This window comes from Chenopodium quinoa, unplaced genomic scaffold (genome assembly GCF_001683475.1).
Source record: "Chenopodium quinoa cultivar QQ74 unplaced genomic scaffold, ASM168347v1, whole genome shotgun sequence".
In the NCBI taxonomy this organism is placed as follows: Eukaryota; Viridiplantae; Streptophyta; class Magnoliopsida; order Caryophyllales; family Amaranthaceae; genus Chenopodium; species Chenopodium quinoa.
This window is the reverse complement of record NW_018745024.1, coordinates 8,395,634-8,421,102: the sequence shown is the minus strand read 5'-3', so window position 1 is coordinate 8,421,102 and position 25,469 is coordinate 8,395,634. Positions and strand designations below refer to the sequence as shown.

The following is a 25,469-nucleotide window of genomic DNA, read 5'->3' as shown; positions in this document are numbered from 1 at the left end:
CAGATTTAAAATACAGTTAGCACTTCTACCTTTCAATCTTTCATCAACTCATTTTTATCCGCGACAGTAAAAATCCTATATCATATCGTTTATCTTATGTTGAAGTAGTGTAGCACTCTTACTGCAAATGTTACAACCCGCAAATGTTACGTGCCACAGAAATTAAATGGACTAACATTGAATTAAGAATAAACCTAATTGATTATGACAACGGTGATTACAGAGCATGAAAAAATTAGACAAAATGATTTTACAACTGTACCTTTTGTTCATTCACCTATGATATAATGTACAAGATTTGCTATATGAAATGCTGCAAAATGAATCACTATAATACAGTGAACTATGGAGGACCAAAAAGAAAATTCCTCGTCTACATCGGAAAACTGAAGAATGCTGACTAGCCGCGTGATTGCTCCTCAATACTTTTCTAAGATTAACCAGATTGAGTTAATTTCCGTAGCCCCAAAATCTCACTGATAAATCTAAGCAGGACCTGTATCAACTCCCTCACTCTAGGTTCCCTGCCAATGGATGTACAAATAAATTTAGCAAAAATAAATAAGTCCACGCTTAATAAAAGGCAGATCTACAACAGAGCACTCCATTAGAGAACAAATGACAGAAAATCATGGCATACAGTCAGAAAACAACTAGCTAAGTTCAGGCCAGGGAAAATGTACTTGAAAGACAAGGCAAACAAAGCACAGCTTAACTACTACATATAAATCTTGAAATTTTGCAAATGCTCAAGACGGACCATGTAATAGATGGTTTTTTCATCATTATTTCCTCAATATAACGTTAGAAAAAGCAATCATCTCACCTAGAAGTGACGAGTTCACAAAAGGATGGATGGAGAACAAGGAGGTGAGCTCGACCATCATGATTCCCTTCTGTTGTAATACCATATTTAAGATGCGGATGCAAAGGCAGAATAGATGCAGCGTCGGGGTGAATTGATAGGCGGGCAAGCTCTTCAAGGATAAACACAACTTCTTCAAGCCTTGCTGAAGGAAATGGTCGTTCGCCTGCAGGGAAAGTTAAGCGCTTCATGAGCACCAACTAAAAATACAAGGATCTTCAAAATGAATATGGAAATCACGCAATACGGATTCCTCCACTTGAAAACTTTCAAAGGCAGTAATCATAAGTTTTTCAAATCTGAAGTACATAAAATCATCAATTAAAGCTACAAACCTAAATCAGCCTCGTCTATGAGAAATCTGTTAAAAATGTGTTCACATCTCTCCAAGAGCACCATGATAGCAATTTTGCTGACCTCAGATCGTGTTGCGTTCCATTTATCAACCTCAGTCTCAAAACTGCAAGCAATTTAGAGAAAATTCTCACTAAAACTTAAGTTTTCTTAAATAAACAACAGTAAAGATAATAAGTTTGAGTTATGTTCGACACTTTTCAAAAAATTTACAGCATGCTAGAAGAGGTAAAAATATTTCAGAATTGTAGATTAGGGTGTTGAGGCAGCTCTGTGGACCTTTCCTATAAAAATCGCATTTCTTATCCAATGATAAAATTCACCGCCAAATTTATTGTCACCCAATGATAAAATTCATCGCCAAATTTTCCAAGGCCCCAATTGATAAAACAAATATCAACACATACCTCGTCAAAATGAATAGCTTTTGCAAGCAAGCCAAGGAAAATCTGAAGCAATGGGAAGGCAGAAGTTCCACAGTCTCCACAGGCAAAGAGCATGTGCGTGATGCACAGCGGTCCAGGGTGGATACTAATCTCTGCAGAATCTGGATATTTTTAGAATAAACATTTGTCAGTAAAGTACTCAGGGACTTGTAATTGACAGAATTTTATAGAAAATATGTCTGCTGGGGAAATTATTTGGACAAGTCTACTCACTACATCACCTTCAGGACAGACTAACAAAACCATTATTAGCAAGTTACTGGTAAACAATTATACAGCAGCAGAGAGAAAATTACATCTGAAGGGGCATCGATTTGAGACTTCAGAATTTCGTCACCAAGAATAGTTAAGAAGGCCATATCCAGTGATATATCAGCCTTGAGTGCAACAGTTGATAGAACATTCGAAGGAAGAGCACGTCCACAATATCCCACAAGAAATATTTCAAAAACATCAGCAACTTCCTTCCAGATGCGGTTCCTTGCAGATCGGCTATTACATGGATGATTTTCATCCTTCTGGGACAATCGAATTACATCACTCACAAGAATACGGTTAAAGCCTTCAACAGCTAGCCTCCAAACAACACCATCTGCACTGTCTCTTCTTGTTGTCATGCACCTATAGAGATTATTGAAAAAAAAAGGGGTTAAAACAGAAGGAAACCAATGCTCTGCTTTACTAAATGTAAAAAAGAAAAGGTAAAACAAGATAGAGCCACACAAGGCCACTAATGCAAATTTACCATCACATTGGCATCTATGCCAGGAGGAAAGGGAAAAAAAAAAAAAAAAAAAAAAAAAAAAAAACCAAAAATAACAAGTTTTTGATATGATACTCCCACTGATCCAAAGTAACAAATACTATTAGTCCAAAGCAACACATACCAATCAGCTACATAATCCTAAGTAACAATAACAACCAAAAGATGTAGCCTGGTTTGGCCCCCCTGGCCACTACCCACTTCAAGAAAACAAAAGTTATTTATTAAATAATATTACCATGAGAGTAGACTTCAAAGCAATTCCCCAAAAAAAAAAAAAAAAAAAAAAAAAAAAAAAAAAAAAAACTTATTCATGACTATCAATTCCTGATACTCCTCTACATTATACTAAAGAGAATAACACACAGCAGCTCTCAAAAAGTACCTCATATACAAGTAATAAAGAGATCTATTGATGAACTCCAAGGGGATATCATATCACCCTAATGCAAAAGCATGGCTAAGGAAAAATGAAGCTATTCATTGACAAATCAAGAAACATCAAGCATCAATTAACACTTAATACTTGACTGCAGCTATGCAAAAGCGTCAATAAAAAAGGGTACTCCAGTTATATTCCAAGGGGCTGTCACACAATATCTTATATCGACCAATCATCAAGCTAAGGCTCACTGCTGATTCCCAGACAATCTCACACGTGCTTGGAATTTGTGGGAAGCTTTCTCCTCTTTGATAACTGCTTGGTATTCCTCAGACCACATAGCATTGTCAGTCTCTCTAGATGACTATCTTGCTATTCTATTCATGTAAAAGCCAAAGCTGCACCCCTATTATGCTTGCAAGTTGGATTCCCATGCATGCACTAGTGCTTGCACTGTACTAAAAGATGTTCACTTCTTTCTTAACAAAACAATGCATCTTCCTTAGAAAAACCAATTCATGAACTATAGTATTTATGATTTGCAAGACAAGAAAACAGAGTTCCTTAATGCTTTTTCTTGAGATTAATATACAATATTTCCCAACAAAAAGAACCTATGTAAATGCCTAAATGATATGCAGCAGCTTATCCAATTCATACTGATACAAGAAGTGCTTATCTTGCTTCTCAAGAAAAGGTTAGTAATTCCACAATTAGGGAGTATGAATTCGAGAATAGCCCTTACACTCTCATATTACTATAAATCCACATAAATCAACAATTATCCACTTTTCCAAGATAAGAGTTCATCTGGTTAGTGTTCTTTTAGGTTTACAACCAAGTCAGGAAAATATCTCATTCAGATCCCAGTCCAAGGTAGCACACCATGCATTGAAGTCAGAAATAGAGATACGAATTCATAAATCAGCAATCATCAAAGCACTGTAGCCAGTCAAAACTTTTAATGGAATTTAAACATTTTATATCATATACCTTCCCAAAGCTTGAATGACTTCAGGATATATAATATACTTTTCGGAATCTGGAGCCCTCAAGAAGAGATCAACAAACACTGGGATAAGCTTTTCAGAAAATATGCTGCATTGGTTGCCAGACATTGAAGCTGTAACAATTTCACATTCAACTGTATCTTTTGTCAATCTTGGAGATGTAGACGTCACACCATTAGGGCTTTCTGTCTTTCCCCAATTATCAGCTTTTGTAATAGAAGGAAGAAGAAGAAAAAAAAAAAAAAGAAGTCTGTTAATCCACATTTTCTGCCATTGAAACATATTTGAAGCATCAGCTAGATTGCCACAACAGTACCTTGGGTAGAGTATGTTTCCCCAGTTTGCTTGGCATCTTCTATGCTTTTAGAGGTGGGAGGAGCTCTAGGAAGATATTTCAAAATCGACTGAAGAAAAAGGGACCACATAGAAGAAAGATGCTCCGACGGACATAGAAGTGGTAAGGTTTCTAACATAGTACGTTGCAAAGGGGGGATACATCCCTGAAATAAGTATTTATGAACATATTCTGTCAGAAGATATACTTGTAATCAAATGTGGGGAGACAATAAAAAACATGGGTACAAAAAACCTGCTTACAATTGGGCAGGACTACTTTTAAATGGGACAATTAACCAGATAAGTATAAAGCATAGCACCCCCATTCAACATTGGGGTAAAAACTGTCAATAGCAGTAAATAGGTAAAATTTATTACAACTGGAAACAAACGAAAAAAAAAATTTCTCAAAGGAGATACGTGCTGTTCACTCCTTATCATTTTCTCATAATTCATCAGTTAATCTTTTTATACATTTCATTTATTCTGCAATGTCCAGATAGCTGGTTGAGATAAAGGTAATACAGTAAAATGTTAGGGTTTTAGATTAGAAAGTGCTAAGGTGAGTGTAGAAAAAAGAAAACAAAAATTAGGGATTCAGCGATAATCACCCCCCTTTACTTAGATTTGGGTGGTTATGGGCTTATCAGAGCCTTTAATTTTCAGCTTCCTCTAATCAGAGCCTTCAATTTTCAGCTTCCTCTAATCAGAGCCTTCAATTTTCAGCTTCCTCCATTACCTTTAACTTCAACCAATTAACAGGATATTGGTAAATAAAGATATACATAAGCAAATACTACCTCCGCTTCCTATTATTTGATACTTTGGAGGGTTGCATGGACTCCTAGGCAAAATTTGTTTGTGAGTGTAAATGAAGAGAGAAGTATAGAGATGCATGTGACATGGAGAGAGACAGAGAGAGATGATAACTTAAAAAAGAAAGAAAACATTGGTTGCAAATAATATGAAACATCAATTTTTGGCAAATGTTGCAAATCCTATGAAACGGAGGTCAAATTGGAAGCATATATGAGGAAAAAAATAAGCAAACATCAAGAATTTACTCCAAAGAATAATGTTGCTAATCATAGTCTTTTATACCTATTTGTTATACTAACGTGGTAAAGGGATGCTAGCTTTCACCAATATGGTTAGTAACTGGCGGCCTGGCGCCATCAGATTGTATCCAAAGGTAAACTATATCAAATATATAGAGAAAAACATACCACAATGGCAGTAGATTCATATTCAAGTAAACTTGACTGACAGTAATTAAATTTAATTTTCCCTGAAACATATTATGCTTTATGCCTTCTATTGTTACCCACACTGACATACATGGAGCCAAAAGATTAAAATTTGATACGTAGTATTTTTAATCGGTTATCTACAAATTTATGCCTTTTTAAGAGTATGACTTTCATATTTTACTTCAAGTTAATCTAGAGGGTTAATAATTACTACTTTGTCCATCACATATTTAAATACAATAACACTTTTACGGTTTTCATATCACATTTTTTATCAAAGGTTCTCAAAAAATTGGAAATTTGAACTAAAAGTGCCTGTTTAAGATAAACCAAATTTCATACTAATATGTAACTTACAGCATCGGCAGCAGCATTATCAACAGCCAATGTGGCCTTAATTGCAACATCCACAACTTCAAGAAGTTGCTTGTACATATCAATGTCGAACCCCTGCTGTGCTTGAGCAAACAATTCTCCTGAAGAAGATAGAAAAGCCACAAAAATAGAACGCAAAATAAATATTTTTCAAGTTTTGTATCAATGTCCAAAAGAAAAGGGTTTGGAAAAGAGTGTGCAGACCAAATGGATGACAAGAATGTGCATTAGTTGTCTACATAATATTAATGCCCAAAAAAGTCAGAAGGGGGGTGGGAGATGAATGTTGGTAAAGTAGCAACCGGAAATTACCCAGCCCTTGCAATATCTCTTGCTTCACTCTATCAATAGCTTTATCACTGCGACTGGGTGATTCTAGAAGAAAATGCTCATAAAGATCAAGTACTGATTTAAGGTAAGCCATGGGCAAGTTTCCCTGATTCAAAAAAATATAATTTTCAGAACGCCTCAGAATGATTTTTAAACAGATCTTCACAGACAAATCATTACCTTAACAGAGTGAGATAGAATAGTTGTTTGTAAACAGTTGATTGCAGCTAGTGCAACTTCTTTACTGCCATTTACAATACTGCTTTTAACAAAATTAATCAATGTTTGCCATCCTGCAACAAAGAAGCATATGATCATTTTCTCGTTACCTTAATGATAGTGTATAGTATGATAGTAGCAGGGTGAAATTATATATGACCATAACTGCTAGCCTATGGGTTATACATCACCAGAATAAAAAAACGTGTAGCCAAATAACAACCAGTGCAAGACTCACCAGACCAGAAATTGCTTAAAGTTCTTAGATAGGGAAAGAATGAGCGTAAAAGGCGAGCTATCCCACCAAGAACCACAACAAGTGTTTCATCCCACTGCTTCTGAGCCGTGTTACGACTGCACAAGTTACCAATTCTTTCAACATTGACAAAGAAGGTATGTTTGAAAGCAGAGTGCATCTTTTGAAAGGATCAATATAGCAGGGTTAAGCAATTACCTGTGATGAATAAGCATGTGAACTGCTTTTCCACCTTGTGTTCCTAGCTCTTTTCCATGCCATTCATCTCTGGATGAGGTAGCAGCCTACATGTGGTGAATGACAATCTATCAGGAAAGGTTTTTTGTCACTTGAAGATTCCTTTTGTACAGAGAAAAGGTATATTAACAAAATACCATGTGAGAAGCACGATCAAGTGATGGGAAAACATAATTCCAAAGGCAATCCTCCCACATGCTCATTGAAAGCTTTTGTCCATGAGTTCCAAGGGTTTGAAATAATGTACGTATTGCTGAATTTCTCACCTGTTAAGTACAAAAATAAGGAGTATGACATGCAAACAGAAAAGGTATATTCAATGAACTACAAATAAGATACTTCAGAACAAGTATGTTTGAATAAATCAGTGAGAGATTCCTGATACTTTTCATTTAAAATTAGTAATAGAACTGTTGGGAACTTCCGCAATGTACAACTTTTTGTGAACAATGCCCCTCCGGGTTTTTTTTAAAGTGTGACGGTCTGACCGACACATAGTTTCAGGAGGTTATATTGACTTTATTTTATTACAAAATTGTAAGAAAAGGTAGTGGAATAAATAATTTATTGAAAAGTAAGGAAGGTGTGTGTGTGTGTGTGTAAAGTAGAAGTGGGGACCATATGATGATAATGAATAGTTGAAATATAATAATTAAATGTAGTATTATGCCAGAAATAATTGTAACACTTCGAAGAAATGGCCGATTAAGGCAAGTATAACACTTCCAAAAAAAAAAAAAAAAAAAAAAAAAAGTTTATCTACCAGTTTTGTTTTTGTTTTTTTTTAATAATAATAAAAAAAAAAAAAAAAAATTCTAGGTAGCACTACCATTTCACAAAAACAACCAATGTCTTCATCCAAGGGGTAAACTAGTACTCGTTAAAATAGATATTAATGAGCACTTGGTTGGTTAAATTGTTTTGGAGGATTTGTATTAATTCTTGAAGCCTTGGCAACTTTTAAAATTTGTTATCCTGGTTTACCAATAGGGTTCGATTGATAGCCAAAATAATTGTTGAATTGCTTGTGTCCATTAGCATTAAGCAACAAGCTTACAATCAGATAGTATCCACAGTTCACATGTACTGGTTAATTTAGACAAGAGATTTTACATATGCAAAGTCACATTTGTTCTGTAACTCTATCACTCCGATTTTACAATTCACACCTCCATGATATTCATTTGGGCATCAAAGGGAACTTAAGGACACTGTTACATAAGATGTTTGCTTACTCTGGTTCTTAATAACAGTTTTCTGTATTCTTTTGCCAAATTGAGATTTGTGATAAAACAAGATTTTACCTTTGATTGATTTGTCTCTATTGTAGGAAATAAAATACTAAGGGACAAAAATTCAGAAAGTATATACACCTTTCAGATATGACAAAGGTATTAATTGAACTAAAAGCAATCCACAACTAAGAAAAACAACAGTCCCCAACATATGGAATGTTAAGATGATTAAATTTCAATACCTCAGGTCTCTCATCTGCTCCAAGTGTTTGAAGCAGTGAGAAGACAGAAATCAGCAACTTGTCATGTTCAACCACATTAAAAATAGAAGATTGAGTGTCAACTTTGTTTGAATTGAGTTCTTCTACCCGCTTCTCACTATCTTCTTTCTCTGAAATTGTAGCAAGAAGATTATTGCATGTTATAGAAGTTGTGCACTAAAATCCACAAAAGCTTGGCAATTTGAGATCGAAATCCAGCATACCACTATCTTTGCTACTCAAACGAATGTGTCCTTTAACTATGAAATCAGTTGTAGTCCACAAGAGACCTATTGCAGTCAGGCTTATGTTCAACTCAGTCTGCTGAGCACTATAGGCTCCAGTAACATCAATACATCTGTAATTTTCAATTACAGCAAAACAATCAACATTGGCTAAAATTTCCACAAAATATTAATGAGCTAACTAGAGAAAAAATATGCGAGCAAAATTGCTGCAAAACACTTCACTGTATCAGCAAGCAAATGGTCAATGTGTTATGTGCTACGACAGACTACTTTTACATCTACCTATTACCTTCACACCACAATTGACTGTCAAATAATTATTTGGTTTTCTTTCTCTTTTTTTTTCCAACTAATCCACACTTCCTCTTGTTCAACTCCATAACCAGAGCCATACTATCAACAGGCTAAATCAATATTGCATACACAAGGCTAATGGCACTATCATTTGGCATAATGATGTTTCTTATGTTGTTTTCTTTTTTTATTTCCAGGTAAGCATCATATCCATGAGGTCCATAACAGGAAAAAGCAATATTGCATACACAAGGCTAATGGCACACTCATTTGGCATAATGATATTTTTTTTTTTCCTTTTTTTGGTAAGCATCATAACCATGAGGTCCATAATTAGAAGAGGATGGTAGTAGTAATGTAAGTTAAACTCTGATTGCAAGAGATTGTTAACTAGCTGACAAAAATGTAATACATTTTATATTATTAAGTTTATAATCAATATTTAACTTCTAGTCACATAAGTATGTCAAAAATTTAGGACCCAGTTATTGATAAGCCTTGCCATAAAAACTAATAGTCATGACTTATCTGCTGCTTTAAAAAAAATGTAAAGAACTATATATAGCATGAATACAAGCGCAACATTTTCCAGTCTTGAACGACATCGAATAATCAATAATCTCAACCAAAAAGAACATACTTTGAAATACCATAAAGCAAGCAGCAATAGAAGTTTCAAATAAAACACCAAATATGAACTTTAGCCGCAAGAGTGAATGAACAAGCCCAAAGGTACATATACGATATTTTGTAAGGACATTGTGGAAAAGTGAATCAGGATTGTCAATACTTGAAGGCAATCCACAGGAACAGTTGAGAGCTCATTATGTTTTTACAATTTAGATCTTTAGATTTAAGACAATCAAGTCTCTCAAACACTTGAAAATTATCTTTATATGCGATTCCCAGTTTATCAATTGGATTGTTTATCTTCTTTCCTTACTCTCCACCTTCAAACATCCAGTTTATTACAAACAGAAACTTACACTTGAAGGCAATCCACAGGTATACTTGAGAGTCCATCATTCATAATAACACGAAGGCTCTGCATAGCCACAGAAGAAATTGAGTCAAAAACAGATTAAACAAAAATTACTAGCAGGATAGACCAGAGTCCTTGAAGTTTTCCCAGGAAAGACAAGATGAAATAAAGAGAAAACTTGAATATCCCAGGCATGATAAAAATTGTATTTCATCACTTGCTAAGTTGCTAGAGATTACTTCATTTGTGATTTGAAAGATAATTGATGGTCCAAGATACATCATGATAAACCTTTCACATCTTTATTATACTGTTATAATCCAGACAGCCGCAGAAAAATCAGATTGGATAATCAACAGGAACATATAATTAATGAAGAAGACAATCGCTTTCAAAGATTAATGGAAAGAAAGACAATACCAAACAAAGTATAAGGGGGAAAAAAAAAAGGATTTCCAACCTGGAATCCCAACGTTATTAGATCCTTCTCAGCTCCACAGGCAACAGACCTTAAAGATGCGCAAAGAAATAATCAACAGCTTCAGCATCAGAGATGGAAGATAGAGTTTTCAACAGAGAAATGATGTAAGTAGAGAGACATACCTTAACAACTCAAGTATGTCCTGCCAGCTATCATGTAGTTTTTCTCCATGCCTCTGAAAACAATGGCAGAGAAAATCAAAGAACAGCAACAAAAGCAAGAAGAACAAAGTTATGACAACATTCAAACAGCTTCTCACATTACCTCCAGAACATGAAGAAGAATCTTCAGAGATCTAGAGCGAACTTCAAAACTCTGAGCAGAAAAGTACAGTACCCTCAAGGGTGATATAACAACACGTTCAAGTGATCTTGAGTCAACAGATGCATTCTTTATCTGCTTAACGAACAAAATAAAATATTATCCTCATTTCAAATCGAAACCAGTTTAATCACCAATGTCGAAAGACACTCACGTGTTGAGAATCTGGATAAGATCCTGATGCTACACGATCCTGAAACTGATCAGAACCCAGAACAGCACAAATTGACCTATCCAAGGCATCAAGGGCAATGCTCCTCAATTGTTGATTAGAGTTCTCAGCAAGCTGCAAACAAGACATATAATCAGAAATCCCTACAGAACAACAGAAGCAATGGCCCAAACCTGAATTATTACCTCAAGAAAATGGCCTACAATTGGATCCCAAAGAGGCTCCACTCCTTCAACAAAGAAATAATGTATGAGAATTATTTAACAATAGATGCTATAATACAGGCACCAATGGGCACAATACACAACTATCCAGCATATAACAGACCACAGATTAACGTGAAGTAAAATAAGTGATGTTCCCATCATAATTATTAATGAAATGATACAATACTGGTTTCTATAAGCTACTACAAACTTATTTGTTGTTAGTGAGCTCAAATATTTCAGAACTTAAAGATTTTAAGTCAATTGAAGTTTCCCGCTATAATTTCCCCAACATACACTCTATAGTTTAAAGAGCTCTTCTCCTTGAACATTCACGGTTGCAAGTACACTTGATTGTTTTTGAAAAATTTAACGCGGTAAGCGATAAATACTCTATCAAGGTTGTACTTTCAAGTTCCTACATAATGTTATTAATCTGGTAATTCTTGTTGCAGCATATCAAAAGTATGCAGCATAGACACAGCAATAGAAGCAGAAAACGTGTAATGGCACAAAGCACAAGAGCATGAGTGCACAATTTTCCACATATAATTACCCTAGGAATGCAACAAAATTTAATTAGAATGTCAATCCAGCAGAAGTTTGACATGAACATCAAGCCTGGCTAAATAAATCCACAATGATTTTAACACAGGCAAGCTCAATTGAACTTAATAAAAGTGCTGAGACTCTCAACACAGAAGACAAGCATCTGAACTACCAGAATGTGGGGGTGGTAAAATGAACGAAACCACGATGTTTTAGGCAGAGGATGGGTTTCATGAGATAGAAAGAAAGTTGATTAAAGAAAATAACAATAAGGTTAAGTATGGCACAGGTAGCCTTGGTGGCAATAATAGAAGAGAAAATCAAATCAGAAGGATATTTTTGGAGGATGACATTGGCTACAGATATTTAAAGAGAAGCCATGAATAGCTTCCTCATAACATCTCACATTTTAGACACTTGCTCTTTTCTTTCCATCTTCCCCACTTCTACCTTATATTATGTTTACTAGACATTTTCCTTGTACATTAAGTGGGCCACCCCCACCAAAAAAAGGGAAAATGGAAAAATTCCTAATCAGAAGAATGAAAAGAAAAAGGAGAGGAAAAAAGTAAAGGTGCCTTTGCTGTTCACCCGTATTTGTATTACATGAAAATGCACCAACTGTACTGACACCGAAAAAGGCATAGTGAGAAGAATTCTCGAAAGTCAATGAAAGTAGCAGACATAATTCAGGTTTTATACCTATATTAAAAAGGATACAAGCTTGTTAGCACCATAGCATTGGTGTCATTAATCATTTATAGAGAATCATTTACTTTATGGACAAACCTCATAAAAGAAAATATGAGACATCTCAAAACCGAAAAAAAGGAGAAGGTGTTGAGCTTAGAGGAATACAGAGTACTTGAGACAATAATATACAGCAGAATAAAAACACGTACTGTGAACATTATTAACAAGGATAGATATCATCCTTTCAACGGAAAAACTTATGCTTCCAATTTTCTGACTTGATGTTGGAGGAAATCCACCAGCAATGCCAGGCAAAGATTGTTGTGACAGTTGGCAAAGTGCATAGACAAGTGACTTCACTGCAGATATATGCATCAGAGCAGAACTTTCAAATAACTACAAAATTAAAGCGGAGAAGGTTAGATTCGTTATAAGGATATGCATGTTGCTCAAGTATATAATTATGTAAACCAGATATAACCCTTCACCTGGGAATTTAAAGAAGAGAGTATGTTAAAATCGCTATAATGCCCAGATGACTCTCTGCTAAGTCTAGTAGCAGTTGTTGACACTTCCTGTTGGTTGTCATATTAAACATAATATAATTAGTAATCTTAGGAAAAGAATGCAACAAAAGGTTGCAAGCAAACTCCTACAAAGATGCTACAGCCAACTGACTACAGATCCAATAGGTTACTAGGATAGCATCACATTTACACAATACAATATGCAAAATCTTCTTATCTACGAGACTACGACAATAAAGCAAAGCCATATACAGTCACCTGTACCTGAGTAGTAGCATGCGGAGAGTGAATTGTCCGGTCCAAGGCAGCTAGTGTTTCCAACACCTGCAACAATTTCCATGATTGATAGTTGAAAGGTAATCTTAGAGCTATTTATCCAAAAACAAGTATGAAAGATTACCAGAACCCAAGAGGGACCTAACACATTGTGTAGCCGGTGGGCTATGTTGAAGAGAGTCCTTAATGCCTAGAAAAAAGGATAAGATTAAACAACATAAGTGATCAAAAGAACACCTCATCCAGGTAGAAGTTTATTAAGATGGATGAGAATAAGTCGAGGTTGAGATTCAACACATTGACACATGAGGACCTTTACCTGTACATTTTTGGGAGTCAAAATAATGACATCTCTCTGGTCAGCAAGAAGCTCAGTGCGTTTTGATCCGGGAGATTGTGAAGAGCTAGAATATCAGTTACATGACATCATTTAAGATAGTCAGGTCACCAGACAATCCCATCCATAGTAAACAAAACAAAGACTTCTTGCTTACAACAGAAAAGGGTGAAAAGAGGCATGAGAGGGGTGATGGGATGAATAGGGGAAGTGTTGCAATAGGAAAACTTGCACTTGCTTTGATAGAAAGACGATAAGGAAAGGAAAGGGAAGGAAAGAGGAGGAAGGTAGAGCTCCGATTTCCCTCCAAATATATTCAAGTTTGAAGGGATGGTAAAGAGGGAAGGAATTTTAACCCTCCCCCTACTCCCCTTCCTTCTCCCATATCCTTGACCAACAAGGGAGCTTCTTCCCCTCCGTTTCTCTTCCCTCTCACTCTCCATTTTCTCTTATCAAAACAAAGTGTTGATGAGGATGCCAAGAGCAAAAAAAAATACACTCCTTTAATCATATTTTGGAATAATTTAATCACAGTCCTCAACTCTGCTTTAGATCTCCCATATGTGATGATAGATAACTAGCTACAAAAGCCATTACACTGTAAAGAAAGCAACTTTAGTAGATAACACTTCAAACCTTTTCCTTTCAACCTCACTGGGAATATTGATGGTAAATTTGCAAAGAGATGCCAAAAAAGAGTTTAATGGCTCAACTGCACGAAGAACTCCACAAGCCTGTAGAAAAAAAAAGATTATGTGATCAAGTCCAAGCAGATAGTACAAAAGGCACTTCAAACACTGAACATAGCAAACTCTAGAAAATATACCCTAAACACAATAATTAGACGGAACCCTTATTTTCATTGTGGGTTGAAAACTTGAAATTCAAAACGATGTTTCCAATGTTACATACCTGAGTGAAAGCCTGATACCCCTTTAGTATTTCCAACACAATAGCCTCCCCTTGAGATCTTCCAAGTCAAGCTTAAGTTAGAGCTTAAAGTTGAAATATTTTACAAGTTACAAGATTTAGCAATAAACTATAATACCTTGCCAAAATTAGGGAGAGGGTATCAAGTATTGTCAACCACAAGGAATCGACCATTGAATAACAAAGAAATGCTGTCTTCCCAGTCAACTTTGCCGGAGGGTCAGACTCACATCTAGGGGATTCCAGCTGACATCATTTTTTAATCAAGAGTTAAAGCCCTGTACTATACAATAAAAGTGGAAACAAGTCAAAGTTTACAGAAACCAAACGAAATTACCTCTCCCGTATCTACTGCTTCATCTGTCAGAGTAGCAATAGTAAAGACAACACCTAAAAGACCCTCAATTGCCAATGTGATAGCATGAGCCTCACTAGCAACTAATACTGCAGCATTGGATGCATCATTGTCCAAGATCCACTCAATACCTAACATAACAAAAGATTAAAAAGTCACCAATAAAGGCTGACCCTAAACAAGAATTAAGCAAGATTCAAAAAAGTTGCATATCAACAAGTTCCTGACAATTACAGAAGAGACAACAAAGACTACACAAAATTATGCGTAAACTTCACAACTCGAGAATGTTAAAAGGAAATCCAATTGCAGCCAACTCCAATTCTATCAAACTCGAAAAATAGTTACCTTTAGCTTTGCTGCTAAACATCCCAGCGACAGCTGCCAAACTCTCTTCACTTGTGTCTTGAACCTTACCCATCAACTTATGATGTCAATATTACTCAAAATCTTTAATCTTACATTCTTACTGAACTTATGAAGGTAAAAACAAGTTTAGGTCACTCCAGCATTCATGTAATAAACCAACAAAACAAAATAGTGGAGCATTGGCTGAATGTGAAATGGAACACGCTGCAAAGATATATTGCAACTCTTACCTGTAAGCTTGACACAACACGTGCAAGAGCTTTCACAATATTCTCCACGACATTCGTATTTTTTGGGTTCCTAGAAAACAGATCAGAGTTTAGGCCAGATAATGAATATCAATAATTGGTCAAGAACATTTAACAGAATTTTTGTTCAACATATTTTCCTCATTTAATTAATCAAAAACTACATCTTTAAGAGGACATCAAGAGGTGACTAAAGCAAATTTATAGAGCAAGTAGAAGAAGAGAGAATGAGCCATCACACCTATAATGTGTGCATGACACTATTCCCTGAAATAGGAATAACATCATAGGAGCATATCCTTCTTAAGACAGCTAAATGTTAGGGCAGAGGAAGCTACTTTCAGTCTTGCAATCACACTCAATGATTAAGGAGCAATGAAGGATCTACTGCTACTGTAGTATAGACTACAAGAAGCCCTCAGTAAAGTCATTCTTAAGGGAAGAGATTCAATGGAGAATTTGTTGATTTTGTTCCTAGCTCTTTAAAACAGCGACCCTCTCTCTGCTATCTTATTGTTTCTAGTACCTTTCTTCATCAATTAAACGATAACTTTTTTTTTTTTTGGCTAAGAATAAGGGATTATATGAACAGCTCAGAAAAAAGAGTACAAGCAACAGAGGACAAGCTGTTCTTCAAAACAGAAAAAGTAGCTTACTAAAGATTAATTATTATGAAATTTGTCACAAAGGGCCGTTTATGCTACCACTTTTGTGAGAAAGGACCTTTAACGGCAAAAAAAGGACCTTTTACGTGTTTTTGGTTGTGGGATGGGACCTTTTGTCGGATTCCGGGTGTTGACTTCAAAACTCCGGCATTGACCATCACGTCCATGGCACGTGATCTTTACAAAAATCCCTTTTTCTTCCTTTTTCCCACATTTCCCTCCAATTTCTTCTCCCCCCTATTAATTTCACCCTAATCTTACTCTCTCCTCAAAATCTTGGAATGCTAGTTTAATTTCTGTCCTTATATTTCCAAAAAACAATTTTTCAAATCAAATTTAAATCCTTGCTATCTTGCTCTACCTTTCGTCCTAATTGAAAGTAAGTACGAAACTAGGGTTTTGTTGTATTGTATGGCTCGATTTTTTCCAATTTTTGTAAATTCTCGAATAAATCTACATCTAGCTACCAATGCCATATTTGGTCCATGCAAACCCAATCAATGCAATTTCAACACGGTACAACTAAAGAATGGGTACTAGATCTTACATGTCAAAATTCTGGAAAAGAACTCGCATGGTCCGCACCTCAACACAAAAGCCCTGTCATGTTGCACAAGATATGATACACAGACACAGCAAATCAAGATAACAAAGAATTATAGCAGAGGCAAGTAATCTTAGTGACATACCCTTAGAATTTCAAGAACAAGGATGTGGTGCCACAATGGCAGATCAAGAGTTGTGACCCTCACTAACATACTCAGGAAAACCTACCAAAAGAAGTAGAGAAAAGCACGCAATATTATATTCATTAGCACAACACTAGTATCAGTTGAATTATTCTCTTTCATAAAGAATAAGCTTTTAGAAGGTGTATTCATGTACCTCAGATTCAGTGATAAGGAATGAACTATAAAGCCTTATAATGTGAGCAACTGAACGCAACAACAAGCGGCGAAAAAAGGCCTCTCCTGCTTCTCCTTCAAGCTGGCAGAACTCAAAAGATCATTGGCTTGAAAAAATTTTAGACTGCTCCCAAATTATATGGTGTATTACAAATATCATATACAATAATAAGTTACCTCAGCATTGGTACGAAGAGAGGTCATCAGAAGAGAGCATATCTTATGGCGCAAGACCTGCATCATTGAAGCAATCCTTTAAGGCTTGGAGTTCAACAGATTAAGTGATCTAAAAGCAGGTAGGTATCTGGTGGAAACAGGTGATTACCTGCTCGTATGGAACCAGTGTTCTGAAAATGGCCACATAATTTGATAGGACAAACCTGAACCACAGATAAACAGATTTGGCACCAATAACTAAAAAATTTGGTCATGCTGGTACTGCCGATCTCAAAACTCAAAAGCACCCGCTAACAAAAGGTATACAAATATTAAAGTGAAAATCTAAATCAAGATGGTAATAGTAAACTAAGGACTAAGTCAATCTCTGTGGAAAATGAACATTGCGCCTAAATTAGATAAGCTTGTCATGGTTTTTAATTGTATTATGGGTATTTAGAAAGGACAGGGACAGCAATGGTAGTAGTCAACAAGTGTATAAACAAAAACAAAAGGTGTTTCAACTTTCAAGAGACAACAGCACCTAGATGATGGTTAGGCAGGAATGAGAGAATTTTCAGATTTGAATGAATTTGGCAGCATTTGAAAGTCAACAAGGCTTGGTATCATTTAAAATTCAGAATCCAGAGCTTTGGAACATCCAAGTAATAGTTTAATACATATGAAAAGAACACAAATTAGACAGAAAGAAAAGGTGAATTCCTTACTCGAGTATATCAAGGGCAAATGATCGTTGGACGGAACTGATACGTAACCAAGTTGCCTGAAACGCAACATCAAAGGATTAAAAATAAGCAAAGGCAGATAACAACCAATAATTCGATAATGGAACAGAACACTTCAAACAAATGAGTGAAAGACATATTCATCATCACTAGACTATGCTCAAGCAGCTTCATGGTGCAAGATCCAAATAAGTTCAAGTGAAGGAAGTTTCAAATCAGCACATACAGATCCACCTGCTGCAAGAGCTGTCACGTCCTCAAGCAAGCGAAGCCCAACAGTTCCAGCTTTGGTAAGGCTTTCCCTTGTGATAGGTGCTACTCCAGATACAGTATCATACTCACTGTAAATTCCCCAGTCAGTAAATGCTAATAAAAATGGAACAATATTCACATAGAGTCAGAGTAACATGCACAATTAGTCACTGAGAAGAATATCAGCCTTTTCAAAATAAACAGAACTGGCGAGAGAATCATATGGTTGAATAAATAAAAAAAAAATTAAAAAAAAAATAAAAAATAAAAAAAAAAGCCACATTGAGATTGGCAAAATAGACAGCAGAATCATACTTACTCTGAATGATGTATGCTGCGACTAACATCCCCAGTAACGGAACTTGATCTTGATCGATAGATTTGACCTCCAGAACTGAATTTTCCCGAAGGAAGTGACTCCGCTTGGGCCACATGATCAAAAACCAAGGCCACTGCTTGTCTAAAGGTAGCCGCTGCAGTACTGAAGATTAATAATGAGATTCATATGATGGAATATAAATTAAGGTACAAGAAAAATTAAAAATAGATACTAATAGATAGAAAGCTGGGTAAGAGCCACTATCTAGAAAATTTAACTTACTTTTGTACAATATCGGAGGAACGATTACTTTCTAAAAGTCGGAGACAAATTCCAAGAGCTTGAGCCATACTTTCCTAAGAATAACAAAAACATAAGATTATATGTCCCCTAAACTTTCTCAATAATCCAAAATTAAGAACTTCCAAAGCATAGCAAGAGACTAATAACCATCCCAAAGGTTGCAGCATATGGAAATGGGAAATAACAGGAATCTCATAATTTGCAAAAGAAACCATCTTACATAGAGAGAATAAATTTAATAAAGCTAAACAAGGTTTCCTTGAAGATGATCAAGTGATCAACTATGATGCATTTGACAAAATATTTAGTTGATTTATCATAAAAATAAAAAAAAAATTAAAAAATAAAAAACATTGAAATGCACTCTTTTGTATTAGTTGTAAAAAGTAATTAAATATGGTTACCTTATTTTTAGGCTGGTAAAATAAACTATTACTCCCTCCGTTCCTTTTTATTTATTATGTAATCCGTTTTGGGTGTTCTCTTTTATTTGTTATATTTAGTATCTTTCCTGTATAGATTTAGGACAGATTTCCCCAGATATTACTCTAACAATGTTCCTACTATTAGAACTAATCATAGCATTGACCAACTTGTACATCACTTGCACCAGCATCGAGTGCACTAGTGCACTCAAGTCTAAGGGAAGAGATGATACATATTATAGCCTTTGGGCATACTTGATTTTGTTCTTTACTTCCGTTCATATGTGTATCATTGTATCAGTATATCTATATAAGAAGTATATGGCCCTTCCCCTTTTTTATGCTCATTTTAAATTTCTCTTTCCTTATGCATTACTCCAAAAAGAAATCTATTTTCTTCACTTAGACTAGAGTTCAATTAAAGCATCAATGTAGGTGCATATGATGGACAAGTTGGTCAATGTTATGATATAAGCAAAGAAGAGACACACTCCTATTCAACTTTGAATGTCTTGGAAACACTTTTTTATCTAGACCTTCTCCTTTCACTAGCCCAACTTTAATCTTTCCCTCTCTTTTTTACTTTCTTTATGACAAATTAGATAGGCATAAAATATGACCCACAATTTCATTTCAATGTACTTTCCTTCAATATTGTCCATGTCCCTCGAATCCTCGATTAATATACTATATCCGGATGCCTATTCACACGGACAATGTCTTCAAGTTATTATTAATTTTCCCAAATCAAACTATTAGATACATACGCAAATCTAATACCTATATCCAAATTTGAACATCATAGATAATAACAAGAAAAGAAAATAAATTCTAAGCCTCCTTTGAAATAATTTAGGCAAGAAGCCAATAACTATAAGAAAACCCTAAAGTTAGCTTTAGTTACAATCAAGAAATTTTCTTTTATGCCAAACAAAGTAACAGGACATTTGGTTTCAAAAAAAAAATTAAAAAAAAAAAATAACAGGACATTTATTTGAAGACAGAAGAAGTACTGAGGTGATAAACATCACCATAAAATACGCATAATCATATACACTTCTCTATTAGGAAAATTAACTTGTATTTGAAAGCAAAGTCAACTAATCTCTATTCACGAATTCCGACTTGTTGCATTTGTGTGAAAAATCCCCTCCTTCCATATCTTTGAGAAGACTTTTCGGGAACTCTATCATAGACCATTTTTTAAATCCGGATATCTTATAACCAAAACCATAGTGACACGGTCAGGGCCATTAACCTGAATCTAAACTGCCATGTATCACATCACCTCTTCTTCATAATATCCAAAGAATGCAAGTAACTACTCTACTTTATCATATCCAAATCACGAAATTCGCAAGTTTGTAAGAAAAAGAAACTATCAACATTATACAGGATCAAACAACAAATGATTTTTTTTTTTTTTTTTTTTGAAAGGAACAACAAAGGAAAAATAATGATGAAAGATCACCTCATCTTCTGGATGCATATGGGACTGGAAAATTATTAAAATGGTCTGTAGGGTCTTCAGCTGAACTGTATCATCAGTCATTTCAGCATGCTGTAGATGATTAACAATCATAAAGTAAGAAACATTTATGTGAGCAATAATGGAAGGCGGTCATGAAAATACCAATGGGTAAGAATAGTGGCAAGCTGTTACAAGTCACAAACACAAGGCATACTCAGTATTCAACAAGAAAAATTTATGCATGCTTCATGCAGAAAAAGAAAAGGGACCCTTAGAGAAAATCATATTTTATACAGTGGCGGAACTGAAATTTTTTATCAGGGGGGGAAAACTATGTAGTTTTATCTCACACATAAAATAATACGGAGCATATTGAAATGTCAATAAAAAATGAAACAAAAAAAAGTGTTAGGGAGAAGAATCGAACTTGGGACCTAAATAACTAACTTTTTACCCAAAACCAACACAGCTATAATACAATCAACATAATCTTATGCCAACATTTAATAGATAATTAAAACCAAGGGGGAAGCCAAGGCCCAACCTAGCACCCTTCCCCCCCCCCCCTCCCCCCACGGTTCCGCCCCTGATTTTATAGAAAGCTTAATTATTGTATGACAAACTTTATGAGTACTATTTGAGCTTGAAGCTGACTCAAGGATCATGCCTCCCTCCTCCTCGTGTAGTATTAAGTGTCAAATCAATCATGGACATTCAAGTTTGGATGGAGGGAAGAGATGTATCAAACACGACACCAAAAGGTTGTCAATTAAGCACGTAAAAATTTGGGACAAAAATAATACGCCATCAACCTCAAAGGGATGCTTAGCATGGACGGCCACACTTTTGAGGCACCCACACATGGTAAACCTTCTTTACAGCCTCATACTAGTAATAAAAGAAATTCATACTCCGTATAACTGATCTAATGTTTCCATCTTTTGAGTAGAAATGTAGAATTCAGTACGACATCTTCCTACACCTCAATATATTATTTTCTACTTAGCAGGGGGACACTATAAAGAAATAAAATTTCAAAGAAGTATCACTTACCTCTTTCAAGGTAGAAAGTATCTCCTTTAATGCTGATGGAGCAACAGCATCATGAGATATTAACTTTTGGAGGCATGAAAGTCCAATAACACTCAACTTCACAGTTCTAACTTCACAAGCCATCAAAAAGATTCGCAAAATATCCTCATTATCAGCAATTTCACTTGGACTTGACAATGACCGAAGCTGCATTAAAAATTAGAACAAAATGTTTTATAGAGTTAAACTTGAATAAAAAAATTTATTACTTCCCCCCCCCCAATCCCCCAAAGGGATGGCAGGATAAGATCAAACATGGAAAGCTAAGGTATAAATGTATGGGGTTCATGTTTAAGACTTTGAAAAAGCTAAAAATCCCAGACAAGAAGATTCGATTATTTCTGAAAGATAACTGATTTGAGCTGTAAGGAACATATTTTAGCATCATTTTGTTTCCAGTGTCAGGCAGAGGCCTCACATAATAAAAATGACTAACAACAATTTTAGAGAAGTGTGCAAACAACAGAAAAAAAAAAATCACAGGACCATATACTAATATAGGCTTCACAAACATGAACTTATTATGCAAGGCAAGATGCTATTATAAAAGAATGTGCAAAGTCTGCAAACAATTAATAATCAACCAATTTCATTTAAAAAAATATTATAATCATCAAATACATATTAATATCCAGAAAATTTACCTTGTTTTTTTTAAAGAAATTTCAGTTAGCAGCGCCCAAAAATACTTGAAACAGTTGCAGATCTAAAAGAATAAAATTTTAAAAAATATAAATTAACAATATTCTCCTTCTTCAATAGGAATTCGCTTTTGAAACTATCATAAGCTGAACTGAAGATAGATGGTGTAAAAAAGAATAACAAAGCACCGAACGGAGATTGAAGTTGTAATTCTGCCAATTATAGGGCATCCACTTTTCTGAGCCTCTGAAAGAGATCATAAAGGTACAAAGGATTTGGCCCTGATTGAACAACAGTAAGCTAATAAACTTAACTATAGAGTAGACTGTACTTCGACTATGAAACCTAAATTTCACCCATAAAGAACACAAATAATGCCTCTCTATAATCCTTCTGTTTTATCATGAACCATAAAGCTGCTGCAGAGCTGCCTAATAAAGTTCTCAAGCCTTTCTCGATAATGCAAGTTTTAGGTTTTCTTTCGGTTTCTTTCGGTAAAGGGCCAAAGGTTACCAAAATTCAAAGGAGGACTTAAGCCAAAATCAAATGCCACTCAAAATATCACACTTTCACTCCCGCTCTATATTCAAGCGATTCGCATTGTATGGTTTTGAGTCTTTTGACCCACCGAATCCAGACAGGATACCGAACAACAACAAAGATTCGGAGATCCAAGCTCTAACTTCGTCAGAGCTTGACAATTGGATGTGAAATTGATGCCTAAGAGGTTTGGGAACTCAGCTATGCTGTCAGATTCAGTGCCCATTGCAGAGTATCAAGGACGTCCCTTAGCTGATCATCCTGCAGTTAACTACAGCTATTCAAAAGCCTCAATAAAGAAACTAAACTTGAGTTGGAAAACCAAAGTCTACCCTCCCACTACCGTTGGCTTCCAACTAAGTTAATAATCATCATATTGCCAACAAAGCAACCACTTTCCACACTTCAACAATTCAAGCTTCAGTAATCCTTTGTTTCAATTTTATGTCGTGAGAATAACTTTGGCTGTTTAAGGTTGAAGCCAACCAATCCCAAACAAAACTAAGAACAAGTGCAAAAGATATAGAGCAGTAAGCCTATATTTTAGACTATTACATTTTGGGAAGACATCACTTATAGTATGGATTATTTGGGATAAAATGAATAGTTGGGATCATTAGGATGTGGAGTGACTATAGTTGGGATCACTACATGTGAATTTTCCGTTCCATTCTCTCTCACTTCACCATCAAAAAAGCATAGATGACTTCATACTTATCGATCTTGCACTTCAAGATTCAAGAATAGAAAGAAATACCTCTTCAACTTATATAATCCTAGGTATGTCAATAAGAATCAGTTTGATTCAACTTATATGGCCAATTGGCCAGCTTATCTAATCGGAATGATTATGTTACCTGGTAAAACATATTTTGTCTGGAATTGTCTTATTTGTTTGTGACATTGTCTGAATAAAATATTTATTTGTCTGAAATTGTATTAACTTATTTGAATTTATTTTATTTAAAATAAGCCAAAATAAGTTTCACTAAACATGCCCAAAGAAATTAGGCTCTCTCCTACTGCCTATCAAGCTCTCTATTAACACAAAAATTAGAGAAGGCATCATATATAAAACAAGCTTAGTCTTCCCCTTATGCCTCAAATTTAAAATTGATGCAAATGACACAACAACTTCACTTTGCATAGAAGAGCGGCTCAATCGCTTTATCTCAGTCATTGTCCTTACCTAAAGCTCTCTTGAATGAAACAGTCAACCTTGATAATATCCTATGAATTATATTCAGCTACCATGTGATCTATTTGCCTTTGCCTCAATTATGACCAAACCTAGAAACTTCATTCTTTCCATTCATTCGAACATACTATTTACATTGTCCCGTCTATGCTCAATCAATATTCAAACTTTCACCATCAGATTAGCAAACCACTAATCCTTATTATATCTTCATTAATTCAACTAAGAGGAAAAGGCATTTAATCGTAAGAAATAGAAGAGGAAGATTTTTGTGGATGACTATACGAAATAATCACACTTTTGGTTCATGTAGCCGACCCCACTTATGGGATTAAGGCTTTGATTGATTGATTGAATATTTGAATTCAACTAAGAGGCAAACTTCATATTCATCCCTTCACCCATGTTATATCGCAAAACATAATCCGCAATTTAGAAAAACTTGTCAGCAACTACGAAACACTACATAATAATTCATTTATGTTATACCACTATTGAAATGTAGAGCAACATTGCCTAGGAAGTTATAACTTACATTCATACCATTCTATGTCACAATCATCGATTCAAATTCCATAATTCATACTCAAACTAAAAACCATTCCACCTCCTCTTTCACTCAATTCCAAATAAACCCCAAATTTCATTTCATCATAAGGCTCAATATAATCCAAACTATACAACATTTCACCATAATTCATCATACACTAGACATTATAATTCCATTCAATCACAGAATAACAACATTACCCCCCCCCCCAAAAAAAAAAAAAAAAAAAAAAATCTCATTTCATCAATTTCAAATAAGAAATTAAACTAATCAGCTCAAAATTGCAAATTACAATAAGAAAATGAAATTAGAACCTTGATAATAGCGTGTTCAGCCCCATCTTTAACAGCGGGATATCGGCGGCGAGCTTCGGCGGAAAGAGCGCGTAGATCTGATTCAAGGACAGCCATGAAAGCCATCTCGATCTCACCCACGAAACTCGAAATGGGTGTGATTTTGAGGAGAGAGAAAATGGGTGGATCAAAAAGTTGGCATTGTGATTGAGGAGAGAGAAAATATGATGAACGATTGCAGTGGCGTAGGAGAGTGATGATGATGGTGGTGGTGGTGAAACGGTGGTTTCTGGCTTAATTTTTTCTCTCTCTTTTTGTTGATTTTGTTACTAATTTCTCTTTGATTTACAAAACTAGAATGTACGGGGGTGAGCATGGGACGGGTACCCGTATCGTTTGTACTAACGGTTTGGATACTTGATAACCAAAATCACTAAAAGTGATACCCATAATCGGAACCGATCAATTCGGATACCCAAATTTCGGGTACTCGGATTTTCGGATCGGTTAGGATGCCCAATAAGATATCCAATAATGATAATTAAACTTAATTATGTAGTTATAATGATATAATTTACAATTAATTAACAACAATACCATATGATC

The 25,469-nt window shown here is 35.2% G+C and overlaps 1 protein-coding gene across 1 annotated transcript; it reads right to left on the bottom strand.

The window, feature by feature from the left end:
• Window positions 1-23: 23 nt before the first annotated feature.
• Window positions 24-25,257, bottom strand: LOC110708487 (protein MON2 homolog). Its single transcript, XM_021886619.1, has 44 exons — window positions 24,885-25,257; window positions 21,602-21,787; window positions 20,549-20,638; window positions 18,632-18,705; window positions 18,350-18,511; window positions 18,005-18,119; window positions 17,761-17,816; window positions 17,202-17,256; window positions 17,054-17,110; window positions 16,857-16,958; window positions 16,661-16,741; window positions 16,519-16,571; window positions 15,289-15,358; window positions 15,038-15,101; window positions 14,672-14,820; window positions 14,453-14,580; window positions 14,317-14,374; window positions 14,041-14,138; window positions 13,387-13,471; window positions 13,192-13,257; window positions 13,056-13,115; window positions 12,753-12,839; window positions 12,474-12,660; window positions 11,002-11,045; window positions 10,799-10,930; window positions 10,588-10,719; window positions 10,446-10,498; window positions 10,303-10,351; window positions 9,847-9,905; window positions 8,543-8,676; window positions 8,301-8,449; window positions 6,961-7,089; window positions 6,785-6,870; window positions 6,569-6,684; window positions 6,292-6,404; window positions 6,094-6,217; window positions 5,764-5,882; window positions 4,137-4,320; window positions 3,804-4,026; window positions 1,962-2,286; window positions 1,627-1,766; window positions 1,201-1,325; window positions 827-1,031; window positions 24-524 (listed from the first exon to the last, which is right to left on the bottom strand). The coding sequence occupies exons 1-44, from the start codon at window positions 24,987-24,989 to the stop codon at window positions 437-439; spliced, it is 4,917 nt and encodes a 1,638-aa protein (XP_021742311.1). The 5' UTR covers window positions 24,990-25,257; the 3' UTR covers window positions 24-436.
• Between the last annotated feature and the right edge of the window lie 212 nt (window positions 25,258-25,469).

Excerpts from the sequence above, each read along its gene's own strand:
- LOC110708487 (XM_021886619.1), bottom strand. The coding sequence starts at position 24,989 with ATGGCTTTCATGGCTGTCCTTGAATCAGATCTACGCGCTCTTTCCGCC. Across the intron at positions 10,499-10,587 it reads TTCTTCTTCATGTTCTGGAG|AGGCATGGAGAAAAACTACA; the intron begins GTAATGTGAGAA and ends CATTGTTTTCAG. Across the intron at positions 6,218-6,291 it reads TTCTATCTCACTCTGTTAAG|GGAAACTTGCCCATGGCTTA; the intron begins GTAATGATTTGT and ends TTTTTGAATCAG.